Source organism: Pomacea canaliculata, linkage group LG10 (assembly GCF_003073045.1).
Source record: "Pomacea canaliculata isolate SZHN2017 linkage group LG10, ASM307304v1, whole genome shotgun sequence".
NCBI classification, from domain to species: domain Eukaryota; kingdom Metazoa; phylum Mollusca; class Gastropoda; order Architaenioglossa; family Ampullariidae; genus Pomacea; species Pomacea canaliculata.
This window is the reverse complement of record NC_037599.1, coordinates 5,732,774-5,755,313: the sequence shown is the minus strand read 5'-3', so window position 1 is coordinate 5,755,313 and position 22,540 is coordinate 5,732,774. Positions and strand designations below refer to the sequence as shown.

Genomic DNA, 22,540 nt, shown 5'->3' with positions numbered 1-22,540 from the left:
ATATAAAATCCCACATCTTCAGTTAAAAAAAAAAAAAAAAAAAAAAAAAAAAAAAAAACAACAAAAGCTAAATGAAATGTATGTTGTTGCTTCTTTTTCTTGCGAAGTGATCCGTTGCTAGTCTCGGTGAGCCTAAACAAAGAATGTGAATAAACTTTGTCTCCTCATGCCTCGTTTTCGCAGTTAACTGGGGAAAAAATAGTCTGGCAGCAGTCCGGTAATACAAGTTCGTGGTCTGACCCTGTACCTTGACTTGCCTCACCTACACAGGGGAAGAAATAGAACTAGGAGGTGTGCGACATGACGGGCGTGGATGTCGAAGGCGACAACAGGCTGTGGGAGAAAAAGTTACGACATACAGGTCACTGCCACCGTCCATAGGTCATGCCCTGACACGTCTCCGGCACGTTCGCCCCACTTCCCAACAGACGCAAGACCTTCCCGCCTCTGGCAGGCCGGGTCGATGCTCGCATTCGCTTTACTTGGCTTCGCGCAATAACGAATCACCTGAAGAACTTGGTCGAGTTGTCCGATGATCGAATCGACCGATACCCGTATTCACGCAAACCGAGTTGAACGTAAAGAATGAAACTATTGTATAGAGAAGCACTCACTTCAAATACAAAAGACAATAAAATACAGTATATAAGTAGCATATCTTACTGCTATAGTGATTATTGCACGAGCCTCGCATTGGTTAGCACCGAGCAGGTTTTGGATGGTCGCCTTTGCTTTACTTAGCTTCATCCTCTCATTTGAATGTCACGTGAAGGCATGATGGTCTTAAAAATAGGTCACCTATACTTAGGTGTACTGTAACCAGGTCTGCACCCGCCGTTCCACTGGACTGCGCCTGTTGAGCTGACCTAGATACCCCTTGATCAGTCAGATTAACCTGTTAGGACCTCTACTTATCCGTACCCCTGGCTCTAGCGTTGAGTATCAAATACATCATTCTGAAGGATAACACCGAAGATGCTCTAAAACTACTCAAAACTAGTTGGTGCCTGTCCTTCATCCATATACCTCTTCACAGTAGTCATTGGTAACCCTGTAAAAAAATGTTGGATAGCTCAAAAACAAAAGCCTCACCTGACAACCACTGAGAAGGCCTTCTTCTACAAGGTTATCAGCGATTGGTCGATTGGAATAATCTACAGCACAGACCCACCCAGAGTGTGAATTCAGGTGACATTTATTAGAGACGAGCGTTACCAGAGGGAGACATTGGACACGACCAGGCTGGGCATTTATTATCAACGCTCTCACACCAGACGGGGTTACGAATGTCGCGTAACAAGTCGCGGGACTTGCTTTCTCACAGCCACACTCGCACACACACAGACAAACTTCCACGCGCCCGCCGCGAGCAACAAAGCCAATCACTCCTCAGTGAACATAAAACACATACACGAAAATACACTACAAGACTAAAGTTTATTGGCGGCCGCAGAATGCAGCCACCAACCCAACAAAGAAAGAGAAAAACATATATATAAAACAAAAACAAACAGAAGAAAAATAAAGCCACACGAGTCCCACCACTAGCGCACACAAGTGAGCGTTTGGCCACGCCCCTCTACTGATGGTGTCCGCGTGGTCCGACGCGACACAAACTTCCCCCACAGCGCACCCACTAGTCCCCCTCCCGGCCGCTGATTTTTTTTTCCTAAACGTCCCAATGAAGGGAAAAACTTCGGAAGCCTTCGGAAGCGTGACGTCAGCGACCTTGCACAATTCCCTTCTAAGCCAACATCCGCTTCACTCTTTGAAAGCTATGAAACTTGTTCTGGGGGCTAATTCTACAACTTTTAAATACCGTGAAGGGTGACATAAAGTGAATTGTGACAGGCAAAATAGCTCAAGGCCTTAAACTGATGACAGATAAAGGTAAAATCAATGAGGGCCCATCCAACACAATCTAACGTACTTGTAGAAACATCGTCTCGCTTGTGTTGGATGGGCCCTCATTGATTTTACCTTTATCTGTCATCAGTTTAAGGCCTTGAGCTATTTTGCCTGTCATAGTTCACTTTATGCCACCCTTCACGGTATTTAAAAGTTGTAGAATTAGCCCCCAGAACAAGTTTCATAGCTTTCAAAGAGTGAAGCGGAGGTTGGCTTTGAAGGGAAGTGTGCAAGGTCGCTGACGTCACGCTTCCGAAGGCTTCCGAAGTTCCGAAGCTGCTTCATCGTTTAGGAATAAAAGATACGCCCTTGGCCGACCGCGCTCAGAGAAACCCTTCGCTTCAATCTTTGAAAGCTGTGAAAAAGCTATGAAACTTGCTCTGGGGCTAATTCAACTACTGTTAAAAAGTATGAAGGGCTACATTAAATTAATTGTGACAGTCAAAATAACTCAAAGCCTAAAACTGATGAGAGGTAAAGGTAAAATAAATGAGAGTCCAACACAACATAGACAATGTTTAACTACAAGTAGGTTAAATTAGAGATGCCCGTCAGGTGGCCTCTGTGGCCTAGTGGTTAGAATCGTCGTCTCAAAATTGATAGGTGTTATGTTCAAATCTTGGAGTGGAGTTTAATGTTTTTTTGGTTTTGTTTTGCGTTGGGATGTTTTCGTTCTCTAATATGATCAATTTTCTATCAAGCCTTTCAAAAAAAAAAAAAAAAAAAAAAAAAAAAAAAAAACAACAAACAAACAAAAAACAAACTGACGTGTAAAGGTGGACTGCTGTCAGTCTGCCGAGACCAACGCTTAGCCTCTTGCGAAGTTTTCCGCTGTTAGTCTCGGCGAGCCTAAACAATGAATGTGAATAAACTGCAAGCTTTGTACACACGTTTTAGTTGCTAATGGGAAAAAAATCGTCAGCCAGAAGTCCAGTAATACAAGTTCGTGGGGACATGCTGCTGACAAAATCAACTGTCTCCAAAGAGGAACCTGTTGAGTGATATTAAATTTCTAAAGAACACTGTTTTAATCAAGTTGACACTGTTTTCCAACTTTAGTTGCAAATTTTTTAAGGATTGCAGTGAAGTGCTAAAAGTAATTGATGATGTTGCTAGCTAATCGGTAATTTTATTACTTGTAATAATTACCTTTCTCATCAAGTTTTATTCCTTTTTCTTTTCTTTCACATGCTCCGTTTGCTGAAACATCATTTCTTGTGGTAGTTTTCGCTTTAAAGTTAGCGGTGCTGGTGGATTCGGTACATCAGGGATGGTTGGAACTGTATACCAGATCATCCGGCAGTGATTGGTCACTAGGTTCATGAACTTGTTTGGTTCACAATGGTCAGAGCAGAGAGCATAGACTGCATGCAAATGTCAGCTGAGTCAGCTGACTCACAACCACTCACTCAAACTTTTACATAAGTATTCAGATCTTGGCTTTCGAGCATGTGTGTGTGTTTTCTGTGTTGTGTATGTTTGTGAGTGACTGTATATGTGTGATCTTTTGACTTTTGATCATTTATTGACACCACCGTTGGGTTTATTATGGTTAAGAATATAGAATACGTATGAAGAAGAGTGAGAGAACAAGAGTGTGTTTATACACGAAAAGGCTTGAAGAAGGAAAGAATCAGTGAATGATACAAAGAATTTGTTTTTGTTTTTTTGTTGTTCTTTTTAGACTAGAGGTCATAAGCTAACCCGCGAGTGTGTGTATGTAAATGGGAGATATTATTTATTAAGATAAGAATATGTGTAAATATGTACATGTAAATTTTTAATATCTCAATACCCTTAAAGGGTGACAATAAAAAGTCTTGAATCTTGAACACTTCACTTGGTAGCCAGGACAGTCCAGTGGTGCAACGGTTAGCGCAAGTCACCACTACAGTGAGGATTAGCTGATCTGGGTTCGAATCTCGTCTCTGGCAGACTTTCACTTTACAGGGCCACCTGCTTTGCCGTGGTAAAGCCTTAGTTTGGCGAAAAACACCAATCTGCAGGTCATTGGTATTCAGTAAATCTCTTTGAGTAGATTGAGTGGATTGAGAATGGGATTGAAAATTATTTTTAAATAACAAACAGAATACCATTCTGATTCTGCTGTCCGATGGAAAAGAAAGTTAAAAGCAAGTTGACAAGAGGAGATGAGAGTGATGTCCCTTCGTCTAACTGGCTCGGGGTGACTCCTCTCCCTCACTTTTCATATCTGTTCTCTGATCTGCGTGAAGTTTTGTGTATAATGTGCAACAGCACATCTGTTACAATATTTTGTATGTTCCTGGATGGAGTTTTTTGTGTCTCCGCCACTTTTCATTATTCCTGGGCCATTTTATTTCTACCGTCACGTCTTCGCCATCTTGCCACTACTTTAATGTGAGATGTGTGTATGGACAGTGTCGACTTCAAACTCTGATTATCTTCCTCCAGCTGCTTCACAATGTCGAGCTGTCACAGCAAGCTTTGTGTGGAGTACACACCATCTGTAATGATTGACACCAGGTGTCTCCAGGAAGCTCAGTGAAATATGTCACACACTAATGTGACTGAGGGTGACAAAGAGCTTTGACCTGACTACTGTACTTATGTCTTTCTGAAAACTAGCAGCTGGTAAAGTTCAGAGATTCAAGAGTGACAAGAGGCTAAAGACAGACAAAAGTTATGTCTGACAAATCAGTAACAAAACATTGCACTTGTTCCAAATTTCAGCTGTCTGATTCTCCACCAGCAAGTCAGCCTCACATCACCTTCCCACCACTGACAGAAAACAAGGGGAAAATCACTCTTAGCATCAATTATCATAATCGAAACATCATCAGAAGTGTTCATCATGCTGTTTGACAGTGTGGACTGTGTCTATCAGCTATAGACTGCGATACGAAAAGATCACAAATATTCAGCGATAACTGGTTCTGAACCAACATCCATTTTTATTATGTTTGTGTGTTTTCTTTTTTAATAAAGCGCTTTGAGTCCGTCTTTAATGGTGGGAAAAAGTGCTATAAAAATCAACATATTATTATTATTGCTTTTTGTAAGGTCAGTAAAAGCCCAATATGAGGCAAGTCCGGAGTTTCATGGTTTCATTAATAGGTTGTATTTCATTCTTACTTTGTGCTTATATCCGCTTTTTTATGGCCACGCAAAAGATAAGTAGTCATGATTCATTGTCAGGGAAGACTTTTGCCTGTATTTCCCTGTAGCTGCTGATTTAAATATCTCATTTTATTAACAAAACACACCAAAAAGATCCCAAAACACACAAAGTATCAACTGGAATAATATGTATTAAAAACCGAAATCTTTGTGGTATTAGCGACAACAAATATTTAGTAACATCTACAGCTCTGTCTAAATTATACCCTATGCTTGTCTAGCCCATGTTTTCTTCTACAATTTCATCCACCACCTTGTAGGTAGGGAAAAGTCCTCGTTTTCCAGTCCGTGTGTTGATGCCGACACTGGAGCCGTTCCTCAGGTTACCAACGAAATGTCGGTCATTGCTACGGAAAACGTAGGTTTGAACATGTACGAGGTCTCCAACTTGAAGGGAGATTTCTTCATTGGATGTCGCTTGGTGGTTGACAACGGCTCGTTTGTAGTGGATGTCGCCGTCTGTTAAAAAATACACCGAGGAGTCCAGAGAATACACCTTGTTGGAGGCGTCGCCATGTCTCGTCTGCATCAGTTCGTACACGGCCCGACAGATCTGTGACACACAAATATTGCATGAAATGTTTTTAATGGTGGTAATCACACACACACACACACGCACAGTGCGAGGCTCCCTTACATTTGAAGTGTAGGTGCAGACGACAAAGTCACACATGGACAGGAAGTGCAGGTCCACTAGTACTGCACTCAGTCCATCTCTCGTGTAGCGGGATTTGACAGAAGCTGAGTCTACACTGCCCTCCACACCGCTGATGTTATACCCCGGGTACCTGGTACAAACAGTTTCATTGATGATATATCTATGTCCTCGACTGAGTGACAAACAGATGATGAAGCTGCAGATCCTAATGTGACATGTCCACTACGATTTGGCTCTGCTCATAAATCTTCCTTACTTATTAGCCTTTTAGTATATATATATATGACTCACTTCTAACGATGCATGCATGAGTAAATGTAAAGTTCTCCCGAAACTTTTTGAGGTCGTTAGAGAGTAAGGTCTTAGAGACCTTTCGGGTTAAGCTTTGTATGATGGCAGGAAGCCAGACATAGCCATAAAATTACTATTTATCATTTTGTACTGTACTGACTGAATCCATGACATTAAACATTCACTTTTTTTGAAGTTCCGGAAACACTGATGGGTCATCGGTGGCCACAAACAGTCGGCGTTCTTTGATGTCCTCGTGCTGCTGTCTCAGGTCGTAATACTCCTCCACGTGCTTCATGTACTCCTCCAGACTGTGGTACACCGCCTCGCCATTCACCTTGTCTGTCCGCCTCACTTGAATGCTGTAAGATGAATGAAATCAGATCATAAGGGAGGCAAAGCAGTGAACTGTGATTTTTTACCGAGTTATCTCCTCCCTACAAGCTCGCCTTGAGGCCAGTGCAGTCCCAACTCGTTATCAGGACCATAAATCGCTAAGCACAAATGTTGGGCGAGTGACGAGAATTGCTGATGTATAACTGGGGGCAACATTTCAATAAATCCATTTTTCAACAAAGTGTGAATGCCGTAAATACAGTTTTTGACGAAGTAAAGTTTTTTTCGTCTCTAACAATGATGTAAACATGCGAAGAAACAAACCAGTCAACCAAACCGCTTGCCCAGTAAGGTGTGTGTGTGTCTCACCCCACAATAGGACGTTGAAATCCCATTTTGTCGCCTTGTGTCTGGATGGTCTGCTGCAAGTGAGGCTGAGGACGCAGGAGGAAGCTGACCAGCTGACCGACCCACCAGGCCGGGGGGTCACCATGGAAGGCCTTTAACCTCTTGGCCAGGTCTGCTGGGATGGCGCGAGGACGAAACTTGGCTGGTGAACTGTTCCATTCTCCTATCAGACTTTTCAGTTTAACGACGCGAGCTGAAGCTGTCTGATTCTTAGGGTCCACTGTTGTGAACACACAGCCAATAGTAAGTCAGGAACTTTTCTTTATAAAATGTATTGAGTCAGACACATAATTATACCAATGCACATAACGACAAATATTAATTTCACATGCACACAAATAATTTCCCCTTTGTTTTGTGTGTATGTGGGTCTATATGTATATATTTGATATATGAATGATAATAAACAGATGGTATACAAGAAAGTCAAGAAGACACAGACATCGAAAATGCTTCTGTCAAATATCCTGTGTGCCTATTATTAAAAAGTTTTGGATTTCGATTGTTATAAAGCTATATGCAGGTGCAGGCCCGTTCTTAGCCCCCGCGGGGCCCGAGGCAAAGGGCATGTGCGGGGCCCTGACGCCACGATCACACGGTTTTAGTTGGGATCTAAAGTCACTTTTTTCCTCAGGGATATCTCGTCTTTTATCATTGACAGCACGCTGATACACATTACAACATAAGCCTACGATTAATTTATTTCTAACGTTTGTCAATAGGTTACAATCAAAAGCGCGGGGCCCTAGGCAGATGCCTCGTCCGCCTGCCCCTAAGCACGGCCTTGTGAAGTGACTGTCATCCTTCAGAAGAGTCGCTGCAGTTGGAATACAACATCTCCGATGACGCCTTGATGTCGACTGGACAGTAAAGATGTCATAGATGACTTGCAGTTATGACTGCTGCAATCATTGGCTTTTGGCTATGGTGTAGCAATCAGTTAATCAGCTAGCTAACGGCTGTTTATCACCACCCTTGTTTAGGTACTGACGCCGCTTGCCGCCACATAGAGATGTCCATAGGACTGGTCACTCACTGTCTCTAGTGTCATTAGCTGTACAGGTAGACAGCGGCATCATGAAGGTCTCCCAGGTGCTCGGGGCGTATCTCCAGCCGTTGGTTGTGAGAACAAGTGTCCGGTGTGTGGCGTAGGCCGTCAACAGACACATCGTCGCCTCGTGCAACATGCTGCCGAAGCCGTAGGGTCTCCCCAAGTTGTAGACGACAAGTTTCGCTTTGCTGCAGTCCTGTGGGTTCTGCAAAATGAGTCTTCATCTTTATTTTTATTCAACTAAATTAATGAAGCTTAAGGATCTCATACAAAGAGAGCGTGACAAACAGATTAATACACAAGAACCATTATTTAACTTTAGTTTGTGATCCTGTAGTGAGCTGATGAGTGGCAATGCGGGACATGCACACATCTCTCACCTGTAGAGCGAGCAGACGGCGCTGCACGAGGTCCCCGAGTTGTTTGGACTCACTGACCCGCCACTCTTCGTCCTCGTCCACGTGACGCAGCTGATGAAGATCATTGGACAACGACCTGGACACAGAGCAAAACTTCAAGGTACACTCGCATAACATTTTATATGGCAGACGCAGGAAGAAAAGGTTTCGCTACAATGAATAAAAAGTAACTTTCACCTACAAATCTGTTCACGTGTTTTGTAGCAAAAACTTGCAGAACGTACTTGGTGACCCGGATTTAAAGTGGGTTTTGCTACAGTAACCTCCTCTCAGTCTTACAGAACATTTTCTGGCTTTCATTCCGTCCGTTGACTAGAGGGTCTTATTTCTATTTGCTACATAAAAAAATTATGTCTATAAAGTAAATAAAAGTAATTGAATTAATGACATATTTTTTAGGGTTTTTTTTTTTAGAGATTATTTACCTTTTGTAGTCTTCAAGTTCTGTCCTCGTGTTGTTTATAAACTGCTTCGTAAACTCGTTCAAGGAGAACTTTCCATGGCTGAGTGCGTCCATCTTGGCAGTGATGAAGTAGAAGACCTCTCTCGCCGTTGACTCTACTCTCCGTCTCGCAGTCTCTCGCTCCGTACTCAGAGGGTACAGGGCCTTGGTTTGATTCTCACCTGTCCAACATTTGTATTCTGTCAGTAGGGCATCCTGGACAATCACAACTGTCAAACTTTCGTCCTCTCCAGTTAAGATATTAACTTTTTTCTTATTTATTCGAAGTGTTTCAAACTCCATTAATTAAGACAATTCCATTTGCCCATTGAGAAATGTTGCAAGCATCAGCATATGTGTGGCTAAAATAAAATTTAAAATAACCACGTGAACTGTGAATAACATGGAGTGGAAGAAAGCCTGGTTTAATCCTATGTTTCAGACACGACTGTGTAAGACGATGTGAGTAGTGCGCTACCTTTAGGAGGTCAAACTACTAACAAAAGTGTTTGTTTGTTTGTTTGTTTGTTTGTTTGTTTGTTTGTTTGTTTGCACCTGGATAAGTGTGAGTCCCCAGCTGCTCAAGCTTCGTCAGAGTTATTGCACTTGCTGCTCTCTTGACACATTGTTGTACGAAGGATTCATTTTTGTTTTGAAATATCTCTCCTTCTTGAAGGCACCTGCAATAAACAACAAAAGCTAATTAGTGTCATCGAGAGAGGGTGGAAGTGAGGTGTGAAGAGGGCCAGAAAACAGTGTCCCCTGTCCCCTTGGACTAGTTACCCCAGTCCTACTCCCTGCAGCTTCATCACACCGGTGTTAATAGGCGATTTTATGAGCTTTTCCATCGTGGGGCCTGTGGCGACACTTAGTACACAGCAGCGCACCTAGCGGCAAATGAGGTGTGAGCAGGTCAGACAACCATTAGACTGTAAACAATGTCAGCTGGGTGTCGGGTATGCCCGTCTGTTCTATTTGTTTTTGACCGAGGAACCTATTAATCGTCTGTGTGAATGAATAATATAACAATTAGTTAGGACTACGAATGTGACAAAGCAAATACCCGATATCAACTAGTCATAGTTGTTTACAGCTGAGACTTCTTTGTTCCTTATCTACCCCGTCAAGTTGTTTATAAACCTGATAAGTCTTATCAGAGGGTGAGAATCATCACCGATGACGAAGGATGTGAGGATTACAAAGGAAACACAAGCAGCATGATAATAAAGTCGATTTAGAAAGCTTAGTTATCATAGTTATCAAGGCGTGTAGTAGCACACACACACACATACAGATTTATAACCTTTCAGTGTCAACAACCAATGAATTAAATATACAGAAAAATTTCAAGTACACAAACCAAAGACCACAAGAACACCCTGCGCTCTAACACTAAACCAGTAATTTTATCTTTAATTACATATCAATTCCTTTCAAGAAAGGAAAAAAGCTTGAAAAATAAATCATTTAAGGTGCTTCAATGACTTTTCCGGAAGAAACACACCTGGAAGCCTTATCGATGTTTTTTTTTCATTGTCGCATCCGGTGCAAAAAGGTTTAGGAGCGACTATTATTGACTCTTTCGTGTTAACAATCTGTGCTACAATCTTTATAATAATGTCTTTACCACCTCGGAAATTATTCCCCCTGAACTATCGTGCAAACAGCTCACCCCGAGGACAATAATGAAATCCCATGTGGTAGCATTTCAACCAAACATCTCACACAGAGAGCACTGCCCAAGTGCCACTTGTTTACAGCTGAAGAGGCAACAGAGGAGATTGTGGGTGCAAAGTCCGTACCTGTTTATAAGTTCAGAAATGTTGATCTGGATGGTCACTACATTGGGTAAAGACGGACTTCCATCCGCTGTCCATTGGAGCCCGGACTGTATTTCCACCACGGACCTGTTGAAGCTGTGAGCGACGATGACCAGGAAGATGACAACCACGTTGATAAGTGTCAACACCACACAGACTTTCCGCCTCCTTATCATCGTTGTGGCCTGCACAGAAAGGGACACGTGGTTGAAGTTTGTTGTCGAATGACTGGCTGTCTGGCTGAGTAGTGGCTGCTTGTTACCGAACTGTCGACTGAGTTGTTGTACTTCAGGTCCCCACCCTTGCTGCTACACAGAAGGCTTGGTCGCACCCGGGCCACGTGTTCAGGCGCTGACAAGGGGAGGAGGATGCAGGGTGGACGGGGGACAGTTGATGTGGGCGTAGATGGCGAAGTGGGAATAAAAGCGCGACGAAAGAAACCGAGAAGAAAATGAAGAAATGACAACAAACAAATATATATATAAATAAAAATAAATAAATAAAATAAAAAAGAGCAAAAATAGCCTGTAGATAACAATCCACACAAATGTTCAAGCGGCAGGTGGCGGAGGGGTAGGCGTTGGCTACGTGCGGTTGGTCCAAAGCCACAAGAAGGCGCACACTTCAAAATTCGGACTTGTGGGTGTTTTGCAAAAAATAATTTTAACTACACAATTTTAACTGGTGTGGATTGTTCGTGTGTCCGAAAGTTCGTAACTCAAATGTTCGTAAATAAAGTGGTGTCTGTATTTTACTTTATATATTTTTATGGCATTGTTTACTTGACATTTCATTCACCACTTTTATTATTACTGCTTATGCATTTTAAATAATTTCAACTTATGTTAATTATTTTTAAAGTCATATCATTGTTTCAGTCATTTTTGGCTTTTGGTTCTCTTGTACAGGCATTCACAAGTTTTAAAAAATGCGCTGAGGAGACGCAAGCAGCGGTATCATGTTGTCGGCCCGCTGGGAGCACTTGTTGTAGCACTTGTTGTAGCCTTGTCACTGGATGCTAATTAGTGAATAGCAGATAGGTTAGTAGGCTAGACCTCTAGCTTCCAGACTGACAGGCACACTGCTTCGATACCCGTGTGACGCAGCAAACTTCCCCCAGTCCACCCAGCAGGTGGGAACGGGTACTTGACTCCCTACAGGGTTGGAGAAGATAAAGCAGGAAGCTGGCTCCCAGGGATATAAACCTGGTTACCGCTCATTAACTGCGTAACAACCAGCTTTAAAGGCTTGAAAAAAAAATCCATGCTTTTGTCCCACATAGTCGGGTGTAAGAGAGATACATTTACATTTTTATGATGCTGTTAATCTGGCTTCACAAACACTTATTTCTGTCTGGGCTCGAGGCGTCGGAGGGATGAGTGTCATCAGGCCCGTTCTTAGCCCCCTGCGGGGCCCTCACGCCACGGCTGACTACACTTCCAGATGCCTAGTTACCATATCAATCAAAAGCGCGGGGCCCTAGGCAGATGCCTCGTCCGCCTGCCCCTAAGCACGGCCCTGTTTGCGACTACTTTGAGAACGCTTCTATACCTACATAATTTATTTTATATTTATTATGTATTATAATGGAGGACAGTCACTGGAGTAAAACATACAGTCGAAGTATCAGCCATTCACAAACGATCATGTAAACTAATTTTTAACAGTTTTCAGTCGGCAACAGGCACTGACTCTAGTTTTATTATTAAACTGCTGTGGTCGTATCTATAAAGCCCCATATTCTTGTCACCATCAAAACTTTGCAAAATGACAGGCATTTGACTTTTATAAAAGTGAAATGTAATACTTCAATAATTACATCTAAAAATGCTAAAACTAGATAATATAAATTAGAAATGTTTGTGCAATCTTTAAATTATTTTTAAAAACCTTCTTTGGAATTATTCTCCTGATATACTGTATGTTTTATCAATGTTTAGATAGTATCTGTACGGTAATGTTTTGATTTTATATTAAATAAGTGATTTACTTTCACCTGCACGTTACGATTTATTACGACCTGCAAATTGAGAAAAGTTATGTTTCAAGTTATGTTTGTAGTGTTCGAGAAATGAAACAATTATTTCCATTAGATGCATCGTATCATTACGCCTGTTCAGCTTCCACACATCATTAACCTGACATTTAGTTTTCTAAACATGTATTTGCAGGTTCCCTTTCCATTTATTTTACAATGAGGATGTGATAGTACTCATGTCCACTGAAGAATACCACATAAAATGCAGGAAACTTGGAGTTATCAATATGCTAAGAATGTGTAATATTTCAATTAAGGCAAACAAGCCAAACTGTTCTTATCCTACCTTTAATGTAACTAATATACATTAGTGTGTAAAAGCAAGTTGAGATATAATCAGGTGACACTGCAAAAAGTACGAGTCCTTACTGAGTTGCCGAGTTCTTGAAACGCACATTAACAAAGTGAATCAAGAGAGTTCTTGTGTGCCTGAAAAATATAAATTCCTCAATCCTTTGTATTGTAGCATGATTTTCAACTCCGTCAGGACTGATTATATGGCTGGTTGGTTGGATTTCCTACTGGGTCAGTAACTATGGACACGCATGGTGAGCTACACTGACATTCTTCACATGTTTTAGATGCTGTTCGGGAAGAAACTGAAGAGATATATAATCATGATGCACTTACTGTATGTTTCTTGGGAACTTTTGGTTACGGGCGCGAGATTGCATGGACATACAACTTCTGCTGCAATACTACAACCAAGTCGTGTATATCCAATTTATCCAATATTTAAAAGTCCTGTTTAATTTCTGAGTAATTTATTTCCAATGGGGAAATTTTTTAAATAATCGTTTATGAAATAACTAAAGGTTGAATCATCTCAAGTACAACTTATCATTCTGGCTCTGTTCGCCCACACCCACACACACACACCCACCTTTGTATTGTAATAGTAGTAACTGTGTGGTGAAGAGTAATCAAGTCAAAATACCAGCAGAAACATCTCTCACAAACAAGGATAAAATACAGTTAGCATTCGTACATTATCAGTAATTCTGTTTTCTCCAATGAACTTTTTAAAATAAAAATAGTGATAGGCGCTTTCAAGCGTCAAACTGATAAAATGTGATTAATTGCCCGCTCGCTCGTCCAGAACAGTTGAATCACACCTTCTTTTATTTTGTGTATAAGTATGGTCAATTAAATGAAGGAGAAGTAGGGTAAATCCACATTTTTTGTCTCTTCAGCAACAAATCTTTAAAAAAAAAATGAAAATTAATCATTTTCAAAAAATTAATCACAAGAAGAAAAAGCAAGCATTAGGTGTTAGGGTGACCTTCCCTGGATGTGCCTCTGTAGTAATATGAATCGTTGAGCCATATGAATCGTTGAAGCGAGGCATTCGAAGAGAATGTACTGAACCTAACAAGAAATAAAATACTAAAAAGTTAAATTTAACAGTTGAAAAACAAATGAAACGTTTAGGTTCAAATTATTATAGCTTGCAAGTGATGTGGATAGTGGACTATTTTTGTTTGATATCCCTGCGCGAGTGGGTGTTTGATCGTCTGCTAAAGAGTAAATACACGTCAAATTTAAATAAAAACAACATGAAAAAGCTAAACACATACAACTCACGCTTTATTATTGGTTTTGATTTAGTAAAATACCACGAAAATGTCTGCTAATTCATTCAACAACCCTAGAAGATCCATAGTTTCTACGCATGAGCATGCCTCGCTTCAACGATTCATATTGCTCAACGATTCATCCCGCTACACCTCTGCTCACAGATTGGGCCTCACGTCTGTCCGACGCTTCCCTTCCCTCTCTATCTTCACCCGCCCTACAAGTGCTCTGTAAACAGTGTGTGCCTAGCGGCCACTCCACAAGTTTGTAAAGAGTGACAAGAACGACAGATCGCTGCTGACGTCTCCTTAGCGCCACCCCGCCGTTTTCCTTATTCCCCACCTTTTAACCCTGGGAATAACTGACTGTTACTTTGAAACTCGACCTCACCAAGTATAATACTTCAATATTTCCCTCTAAAATTCAGAAACAACACGAGGTTTTTTTTCCCCTGTAGTTAAAGGCTAACCCGAGTGCTGAGCGAAAATCGGTGAAAACCAGAGGATCAAGTTTCAGAGAAAAAAATACTTCACTGGTATTTTATGAGTAAGAGGCATGAGAAATATTATACTACTTTTTCTCTTCACTACACCTGGATAACTCAAAAAAGCACGGTACTCACGAAAGGGTAATATTTCTAAATAGAGAATGAGCTGAAATCGAAGAGAAAACATGCAATCGTGGATGACAGGAAAAGAGACCAGGACAAAATATGTTCTTGCTGAATGTTGTCTTCGACACTCAGATGGAGTTATTTTGTACTCATTTGAATGGCGGGTGACAAATGTATTTGACATTTAACATACACGTTCTAGGCGACTTCACTTGGATCGCAGTTGTTGCCAGCACTATGGTGAAGCAGTTTACCCCCGACAGTGAATTTCAATGCTTGAGGATTTTATGGCATGTGTAGAGCTACCGACTCCAACGCTTGTTTACCCGACACGAGTGTTTACTCTTCAGACTGGGGCGGTGGCGGAATTGGTGTTTTACAGTCAGATTAATCAAGCAAAGCATCCTGTCCTGTTTTGTTCACTGTGGGACCTTTGCCTTTCCTTTGTCTATTTTTGAATTTCTCTATACATGTATCTCTTTTCTTTCTCTCTTCACAAACGGGATATCAATATTTGGCTTGTAGTCCGTGTTTACATAGACTGTCTATGTGTGCATTCCACCCAAGTTTTGAGTGCAAAGCAAAATCAACAGTATGACAATAGAACCACAAAAATTAACTCTACTACTGATCTTACAATTGATATCACAGAATAACAAATATGAAAAGGAAGCAAGATAAAAATCCGTTATAACATACGAGTGGGTCTCGCAGGTTTAGACATGTTAATAGAGACAATACATTTGTCCTGTGGAGCTGTACCGTGGTTAGAACAATTTCAGTTTTGAAACTGCTAACATTGATGGTAAATTATTATCTCATTGTATTGCAGGTGTGAATTGTTGCCGATTTGTAAAGATACCAACATTGCACCCAAACACATGTATTTTATGTCAGTCACCAGAGGAATAAACTGAAAATATTAAATATTATCAACCCTTATGAGTATAGAAAGATATAGAGAGATAAAGACAGATAAACGAAAAATATAAAACTAAAGTTTCAAAATTCAGTTGTCTTTATGTTTGTGTCATTTCCGCTGTTCATTTTTATCTTCCTTATTTTTTTCTGTCTATTTTATGGAGAATACATTCCATTGTCGGTTCTAACCCTGACAGTATGTTTCATTTCAGCTTTCTAAACGCAAACAGCAAGAACTCGGGTGAGAAAGGAATGTTATTGCTCGGGTTGTGTGATCTCCACCCTGCACAGGGGCCAGAGAATTAGGGGAAACTTACCGCTTGGAAAATCAGCACTGTGCACCTACCTTCCCTCGTTCAGATGGAAAAAAAAACAAACAAGAAATATCGCCTTGCCTAAAGCGAAACCTCCACACCACACACTCAAGCTCTTCATGAAGCTTAGCTCTCACCTTTGCCCTGTCTCCTGACGGTTCGGGGCTCCCGCCCTCTTTACCCGACCTGCACACCCACATCTCTCCAAAACATCCCCACACCTCCATCCTGTCACTAGTCGACCCCTCCCTCTCTCCTTCGGTAAGTAGTTACCCCCCACCGCCTGTCCTGTGTATGTGTATATCCGTAGCCATCTTCCCTACTACTAAATACAATGCTCCATACTACTATACAACAATACCTCAAGTCCGTTCTTTCTTGTTATTCCTATCATTTATTTAGGCACGTGATTGTGATTGTGAAATAAGAGAGCTTTCGTTCTTCTTACCGTGTTTTCACACCTGGCTGCACATGTTAAGCACCTGTTACTGGCTGTAAAAATAGCTGGTAGTCAAATTCGCTCCTAATTCTTGTCAATGTTTTGGTTTTCTTGTTTGCTGGTTGTTGGTTGTTTTTCCCGACATGTCTATGTGTACTCTGACTGAGGTGCAGCCTGTGGTTGGAGTAAAATTAAATTGTAACTAGGGAAACAGACCTTATCACCCCATCTATACACCAGCATATTTTACACACCACTAACCCAGGTTTGTGTCACCTGCCGTCCAGATCAGATGTCACATCAGATAAAGTGTCAGTGGTGTGTGTGTGTAAAGCGACTGTGTAGCCAACATTTTAGACAACTACCCTTATCAGGGGGGGCTTATCACATTCACCATTAATTTCTACTTAACTACAGCCACTTGAAACTACATAGTTGGATTACGAGTGTTTTTGTTAAATAAATTAAAAAAGTTAACTACTCACTACACTGTGTCAGTTCTACCTTTTAAAGACAGTTGTAAATATGCAATTAAAGCCACACTCATAATCCACAACAAAAATTTGCGCACCTTTCATGAAAAACAATGATCCAACAGTTGTCTGCAGGTAATTTCCTCGCTGTCACCGGATCTCACATTTGTTTGTAGGTTGGATGTTCTCTACACATGTCTCTGCACGCTGTTGTACCCTTCATTATTCTCTGCACAGTCAAGAGATTTTGTTAGAATGTGACTCTCCAAGCCTTCATCACTGTTTGATGAAGCTGTTTGAGAGAAGCAGACGACCACCTGTGCCTCACGACGTCGGTAAACGATGTCACAGCAAACTGGAAGCTGCAATGGAGTTGAAACACCTGAGTACAGCAAGTGGGGCGAGACTGTGCGCCATTGTAGTCTTTCCGACCAATCCATGATCATCCACCCGGCACACCCGTGTTCAACCGAATGGTCACGTGGTATCAAGGCACAGCTCCGACTGGACTGGTCGTCCTGTACAGGTCCTGCTGATTATCAACAGAAATAGGCAAGAGTGGCGGCCATGTTAGCTGCCGCTTCTGTTCCTGTGAGGAATACAGACGCTGGGTCTTCTAGTGTTCCTGAATTATTTAGCAGACATTTTTTTTAATTTTTTTTTTATCAAAACCAAAAATAAATCTTGAGTTGTATGTGTGAAGCTTTTTCATGTTATTTTTATTTCAAATTTGACCTGTAGTTACTTGTAGTTGCTCTTTAGCAGACGATTCAACACCTACTCGCGCAGTGATATCAAAAGAAAATAGTGCACTATCCACATCTCTTTGCAGGCTGTAATATTTTGAACCTAAAAGTTTCCTGTGTTTCTCAACTTGTAAATTTAATTTTGTAGTGTGCACAGACCATTGACTCTCGCTGACAGTTCGGTTCTGTCCTTACAACAAGACGCACACCTCGTTTGGAACGCGATTCTAGGTTGGAACATTTGTCTCGCTACAGCATCACAAACGCTGGTTTCAGCATAACCATCTATGGACACATCGACAAAACTCAGCAGTATAAATAAAAAAGATGGAGAAGACCTTTCGAGATAAAATCCCACATCTTCAGTTAAAAAAAAAAAAAAACCAACAAAAAAACAACAAAAGCTAAATTGAATGTATGTTGTTGCTTCTTTTTCTTGCGAAGTGATCCGCTGCTAGTCTCGGTGAGCCTAAACAAAGAATGTGAATAAACCAGAAGCTTTGTCTTCTCATGCCTCGTTTTCGCAGTTAACTTGGGGAGAAAAAAAATAGTCTGGCAGCAGTCCGGTAATACAAGTTCGTGGTCTGACCCTGTTCCTTGACTTTCTTCACCTACACAGGGGAGGAAATAGAACGGGAAGGGGTGTGACACGATGGGCGTGGATGTCGAGCGCGACAACAGGCTGTGGGACAAGAAGCTACGACATCCAGGTCACTGTCACCGCCCAGAGGTCATGCCCTGACACGTCTCCCGCACGTTCGCCCCACTTCCCAACAGACGCAAGACCTTCCCGCCTCTGGCAGGCCGGGTCGATGCTCGCATTCGCTTTACTTGGCTTCACGCACTAATGGTTCTAATTTAAAAATAAAATTGCAGCAACAACCTCAGTTGGATGCGGAATAGCTGCTTTAATATCTAAGAATCAGAACTACTGCCAAAGTCGTGTATACCTGTGTCGAATCACCTGAAGAACTTGGTCGAGTTGCCCGATGATCGAATCGACCGATACCCGTATTCACGCAAGGCGAGTTGAACGTAAAGAAGGAAACCATTGTATAGAGAAGCACTTACACTTCAAATACAAAGGACAATAAAATACAGTATATAAGTAGCATATCTTACTGTTATCATGATTATTGCGCCAGCCTTGCATTGGTTAGCACTGAGTAAGTTTTGGATGATCGCCTTAGCTTTACTTAGCTTCATCCTCTCATTTGCATGTCACGTGAAGTCATGATGGTCTTAAATGTCACCTATACTTAGGCGTACTGTAACCGGGTCTGCACCCGCCGTTCCGCTGTACTGCGCCTGTTGAGCTGACCTAGATACCACGCGATCAGTCAGCTTAGCCTGTCAGGACCTTACAAATGAACACCTTGATGGCATAAAAGCTTCCATACCTCTCTACCTATCCGTACCCCTGGCACTAGCGTTGAGTATCAAATACATCATTCTAAAGGATAACACCGGAAGATGAGCTAAAACTACTCAAAAACAGTTGGTGCCTGTCCTTCATCCATATAACTCTACACAGTAGTCATGGTAACCTTGTAAGAAAAATGTTGGATAGCTCAAAAACAAAAGCCTCACCTGACAACCACTGAGAAGGCCTTCTTATGCAAGGTTATCACGGATTGGTCGATTGGAATAATCTACAGCACAGACCCACCCACCCAGGGTGACAATTCAGGTGACATTTATTAGAGACGGGCGTTACCAGAGGGAGACATTGGACACGACCAGGCTGTGGCATTTATTATCAACGCTCTCACACCAGACGGGGTTACGAACCCCACACTAACGCATCGAGCTGGGATAAGCTGGTAACAAACTACAGAATATCAGAGGAAGCCATTTGCTCGACAAAAGAGTTCTGCACGAGGCAAGCAGCACCCAGTGAACTGCTGATTTATTGTTTCATGTGAGGTGCGCATAGTTTCTGCTCTCTCTCTCTCTTATGAAAATAGCTTGAATTGCTTTGCCATGAATGACTGTAACAGAGCTGACACAGTCTATTGAGTAGTTTACTTATTTGTTTATTTATGTTAACACACAACGCTTTTAATCCACTTGCGTGGCTTCAGTAGGTTGTACAAATTAATGGCGGATGTGATCCAATATTGCGACAGAAAAGGAAAGGAACGAATATAGTGTTCGAGAAAAGTACAAAATATTATGTCGTTTCACTTTGACTGTTATTCCTGTTCTAATATAATTATTGTTTCGACGACAGTGCCGGCATGTGTAAATCGCACATTTTGTGTATTGACTAGCAAAACTATTCAACTTCATCTTGATTTACTTTCTGCCTCAAACTCATCCATCTGTGACTTTTGTATCAGCTTTCGTCCTGACACTGTTATTAGAGTCCGTGCATTGATGGGTGGGACCATCAGACCGGTATGCACGCTGAGGTTGGCCAGAGTGTCTTACAGTGGAACCTCGGTTAACGACCACAGTTGGTTGCCAGCCCCTGTTGACTCGCTAATATTTGAAAGTTACAGGCTGACAAGATAACGAACGACCCATCGTAACTGTGTCTCGAGCGCGAATGATGCTTGGTCTGACATGTTGGTCGGTCACGTGTGGGTGACGTGGCTGTTCGCTATCCAGTGCATATTTTTAACGAAATTTTTATTCGCTATCGGAGGCGTTCGCTAACCGAGGTTCCACTGTACTTTGGTATATTTGGTGGTAAAAATGGAAATTACAGGGCACTGTTGTTGTTTCTACAATAGTTAGGAAGTGGAACACCTGAGAGCTTCACGCCAACTACAGTGATCCTGTCAACACGTCCCAAGTTCTTTATTTTCTTCAGTGCGAAACATAGAAGCAAAAAGCATTACAACAAAGATGAAAATCTAAGAAAATATACCAGAAAAAAATGGAGCCGCGCATTCTTGAAGGAATTTTTTGTCGTCGTGACCGTATCCTTAGGTTTGTAAAAAGTAAGTTTATCTGTTTTTGTCTTCATACTGTGAATTTTTATGAAGTTGTATTCAAAAATGTGGATAACGACGAGATTTTTATGTTTGCTAATCTTTCCAGACATATTTTTGAATCAACCTTCGAGCTAAGTAGAAATAAGAAAAATCTGGCAATATTCCTGGACAGCAACTCTTTTTCATTTATTGTGCAGACACCAGCGATGGCAAGAGCGAAGAAGCTGTTTGTTGCCGTAACCGTTATTAGTTCGGTTGTCATCCTCCTTCTAGTGACTCATCGCAGTTTCAGTTGGATCCTGAATAATCTGTGGTCCACATGCGAAATGCTAACAACTTGATTTCAGCCTCTTCGTACTCCAGAGAACATAGACATCAAGCTTTCTGAACTCATGGAAAGGTAAAGAGATTGAGAGTTTTATATCATACTTGAACTGACCGATAAAGTGACAGGTAAGATTTAAATGTTGTCCTTTTTGTTAATCTGATTTTCTTCTGTATCACACTTTTCTAATTGTTGATTGCGCATTGTTTATTTCGCTGTTTTCCAACAACTGATTTTTATTTCTTATATAAGTTAGGCACCGTGTATAATATGCTATATTTTTATGCTGTTTATTGTTATTCTGGAGCGCTTCTAGTAACATTTATTTTCAAGACATTATTCAAAGGTATTAATATTATTTACAAGTTATGGAAGTTTAAACTTTTGCATGCAATAATAGAGTATTTATTTACTGGCTTAATGACTGTAAGCCTCTGTAATCTGTTTGTAAATTTACCGTAAGGATTGTTCATGTCGTGAGTTAACTTAAAAAGTTTTAAAAAGGAAGTTTAGTGTAACCAGCTGGCATGTAGAGAAAGCAGTCATGTGGATGGTGTTTGGTCACACACGTGCTTGTTGACTGGCCACACTATTCGCATTCTCTGCAAACTGTCAGACTTGCATGTACAAAGACAGAGTTCTCTTGCATGCGCGTGCTGTCAATCCCCACAAGTCCCACACCTTAGGACATTGTTATCAAGCTTGGCTTCATTTGGGAAATGACAAAATACCATTCATCAAATACAGTCCTTGAACTCAAATTGCTAGGCTAAACTAACTACACAGTTCTATGTCTAAATGTCTGAATTTCCCCTTCAAGCCGAGAAAAATTAACAATAAAATCCAAATATTCACCACATTTACTGATCTCTTGTTTACTGGTGTGATCTCTGTTTCCTGAAGATGTCTTCAACAAAGGGAGACAACATTGAGCGAAGGGTTACACAAGGCACGGCAATGTCTCAAGGAAGCCGCAGGGGACATAACTCTGATGAAACTCGAGCGACTACTCACTCACAGTGATCCAGGTATAAAGTTTGTGACAACAATGAAAGTAGTATACCTGTCATTTCGTGTTAGTGTTAGGAACAAGGAAGCTTCTACTACTTGAATTCGACAGCAAATCACGTGATGTTTTAATACATCCACAGTCCAACACCTTTTAACTTATCAAACTGCATTTTTTATTATACAAACTTTCGTCTGTTAGTATTAATGGTCGTTTGACTTGTAGCTAGTCTTCGTGGAATGTTTTTCCTTCCCCTATTGTTTATCCCCTGATTATCAGTGCCTCTCCTGACAAAAACTTTGGTCTGTTAGTATTAACACCACTTTGTGATAGTGCTGGCTGTCCAAGATGTCATACTAACTTCACACGTGACTGTCACACAGACTTCAATCAAACCAAGGCCCTGTACCCTCTGAGTACGGAGCGAGAGACTGCGAGACGGAGAGTAGAGTCAACGGCGAGAGAGGTCTTCTACTTCATCACTGCCAAGATGGACGCACTCAAGAGTGGATCTTTTAAGGTTGATGGAAACACGACGCAGTTTATAAGCAACACACAGAGAGAACTTGAAGAATATAAACAGTAAGGTGTTAGTCTAAGAACAAATAACAACAGACTTGTATGCAGTGAGTGTTGTGTGTTATTAATTATTA

The 22,540-nt window shown here is 41.3% G+C and overlaps 3 protein-coding genes across 9 annotated transcripts in view; 1 reads left to right on the top strand and 2 right to left on the bottom strand.

The window, feature by feature from the left end:
• The window catches only part of LOC112573099 (alpha-(1,6)-fucosyltransferase-like), a 30,403-nt gene extending 14,267 nt beyond the window's left edge, over positions 1 to 16,136 (bottom strand). The window contains exon 1 of the mRNA XM_025253127.1: positions 16,091 to 16,136. The gene's annotated coding sequence lies outside the window, so the exon portion shown is untranslated. The remainder of the gene's footprint in view (positions 1 to 16,090) is intronic.
• On the bottom strand, positions 5,179 to 17,308 carry LOC112573093 (alpha-(1,6)-fucosyltransferase-like). Its single transcript, XM_025253112.1, has 10 exons — positions 16,964 to 17,308; positions 10,475 to 10,677; positions 9,228 to 9,352; positions 8,656 to 8,854; positions 8,192 to 8,306; positions 7,797 to 8,016; positions 6,722 to 6,980; positions 6,202 to 6,378; positions 5,705 to 5,855; positions 5,179 to 5,620 (listed from the first exon to the last, which is right to left on the bottom strand). The coding sequence occupies exons 2-10, from the start codon at positions 10,666 to 10,668 to the stop codon at positions 5,285 to 5,287; spliced, it is 1,776 nt and encodes a 591-aa protein (XP_025108897.1). The 5' UTR covers positions 10,669 to 10,677; positions 16,964 to 17,308; the 3' UTR covers positions 5,179 to 5,284.
• Positions 17,309 to 18,822: 1,514 nt separating this feature from the next.
• LOC112573094 (alpha-(1,6)-fucosyltransferase-like) overlaps positions 18,823 to 22,540 on the top strand; it is a 39,535-nt gene continuing 35,817 nt past the window's right edge. For 3 of the 7 annotated variants that reach the window (XM_025253119.1, XM_025253120.1, XM_025253118.1), the window contains exons 1-5: positions 19,022 to 19,537; positions 20,350 to 20,559; positions 20,751 to 20,953; positions 21,782 to 21,906; positions 22,271 to 22,469. The gene's annotated coding sequence lies outside the window, so the exon portion shown is untranslated. Of the gene's footprint in view, positions 19,538 to 20,349; positions 20,560 to 20,750; positions 20,954 to 21,781; positions 21,907 to 22,270; positions 22,470 to 22,540 lie in introns of all 7 variants that reach the window. The other 4 variants (XR_003101163.1, XM_025253121.1, XM_025253123.1 and 1 more) reach the window with 4 other exon arrangements.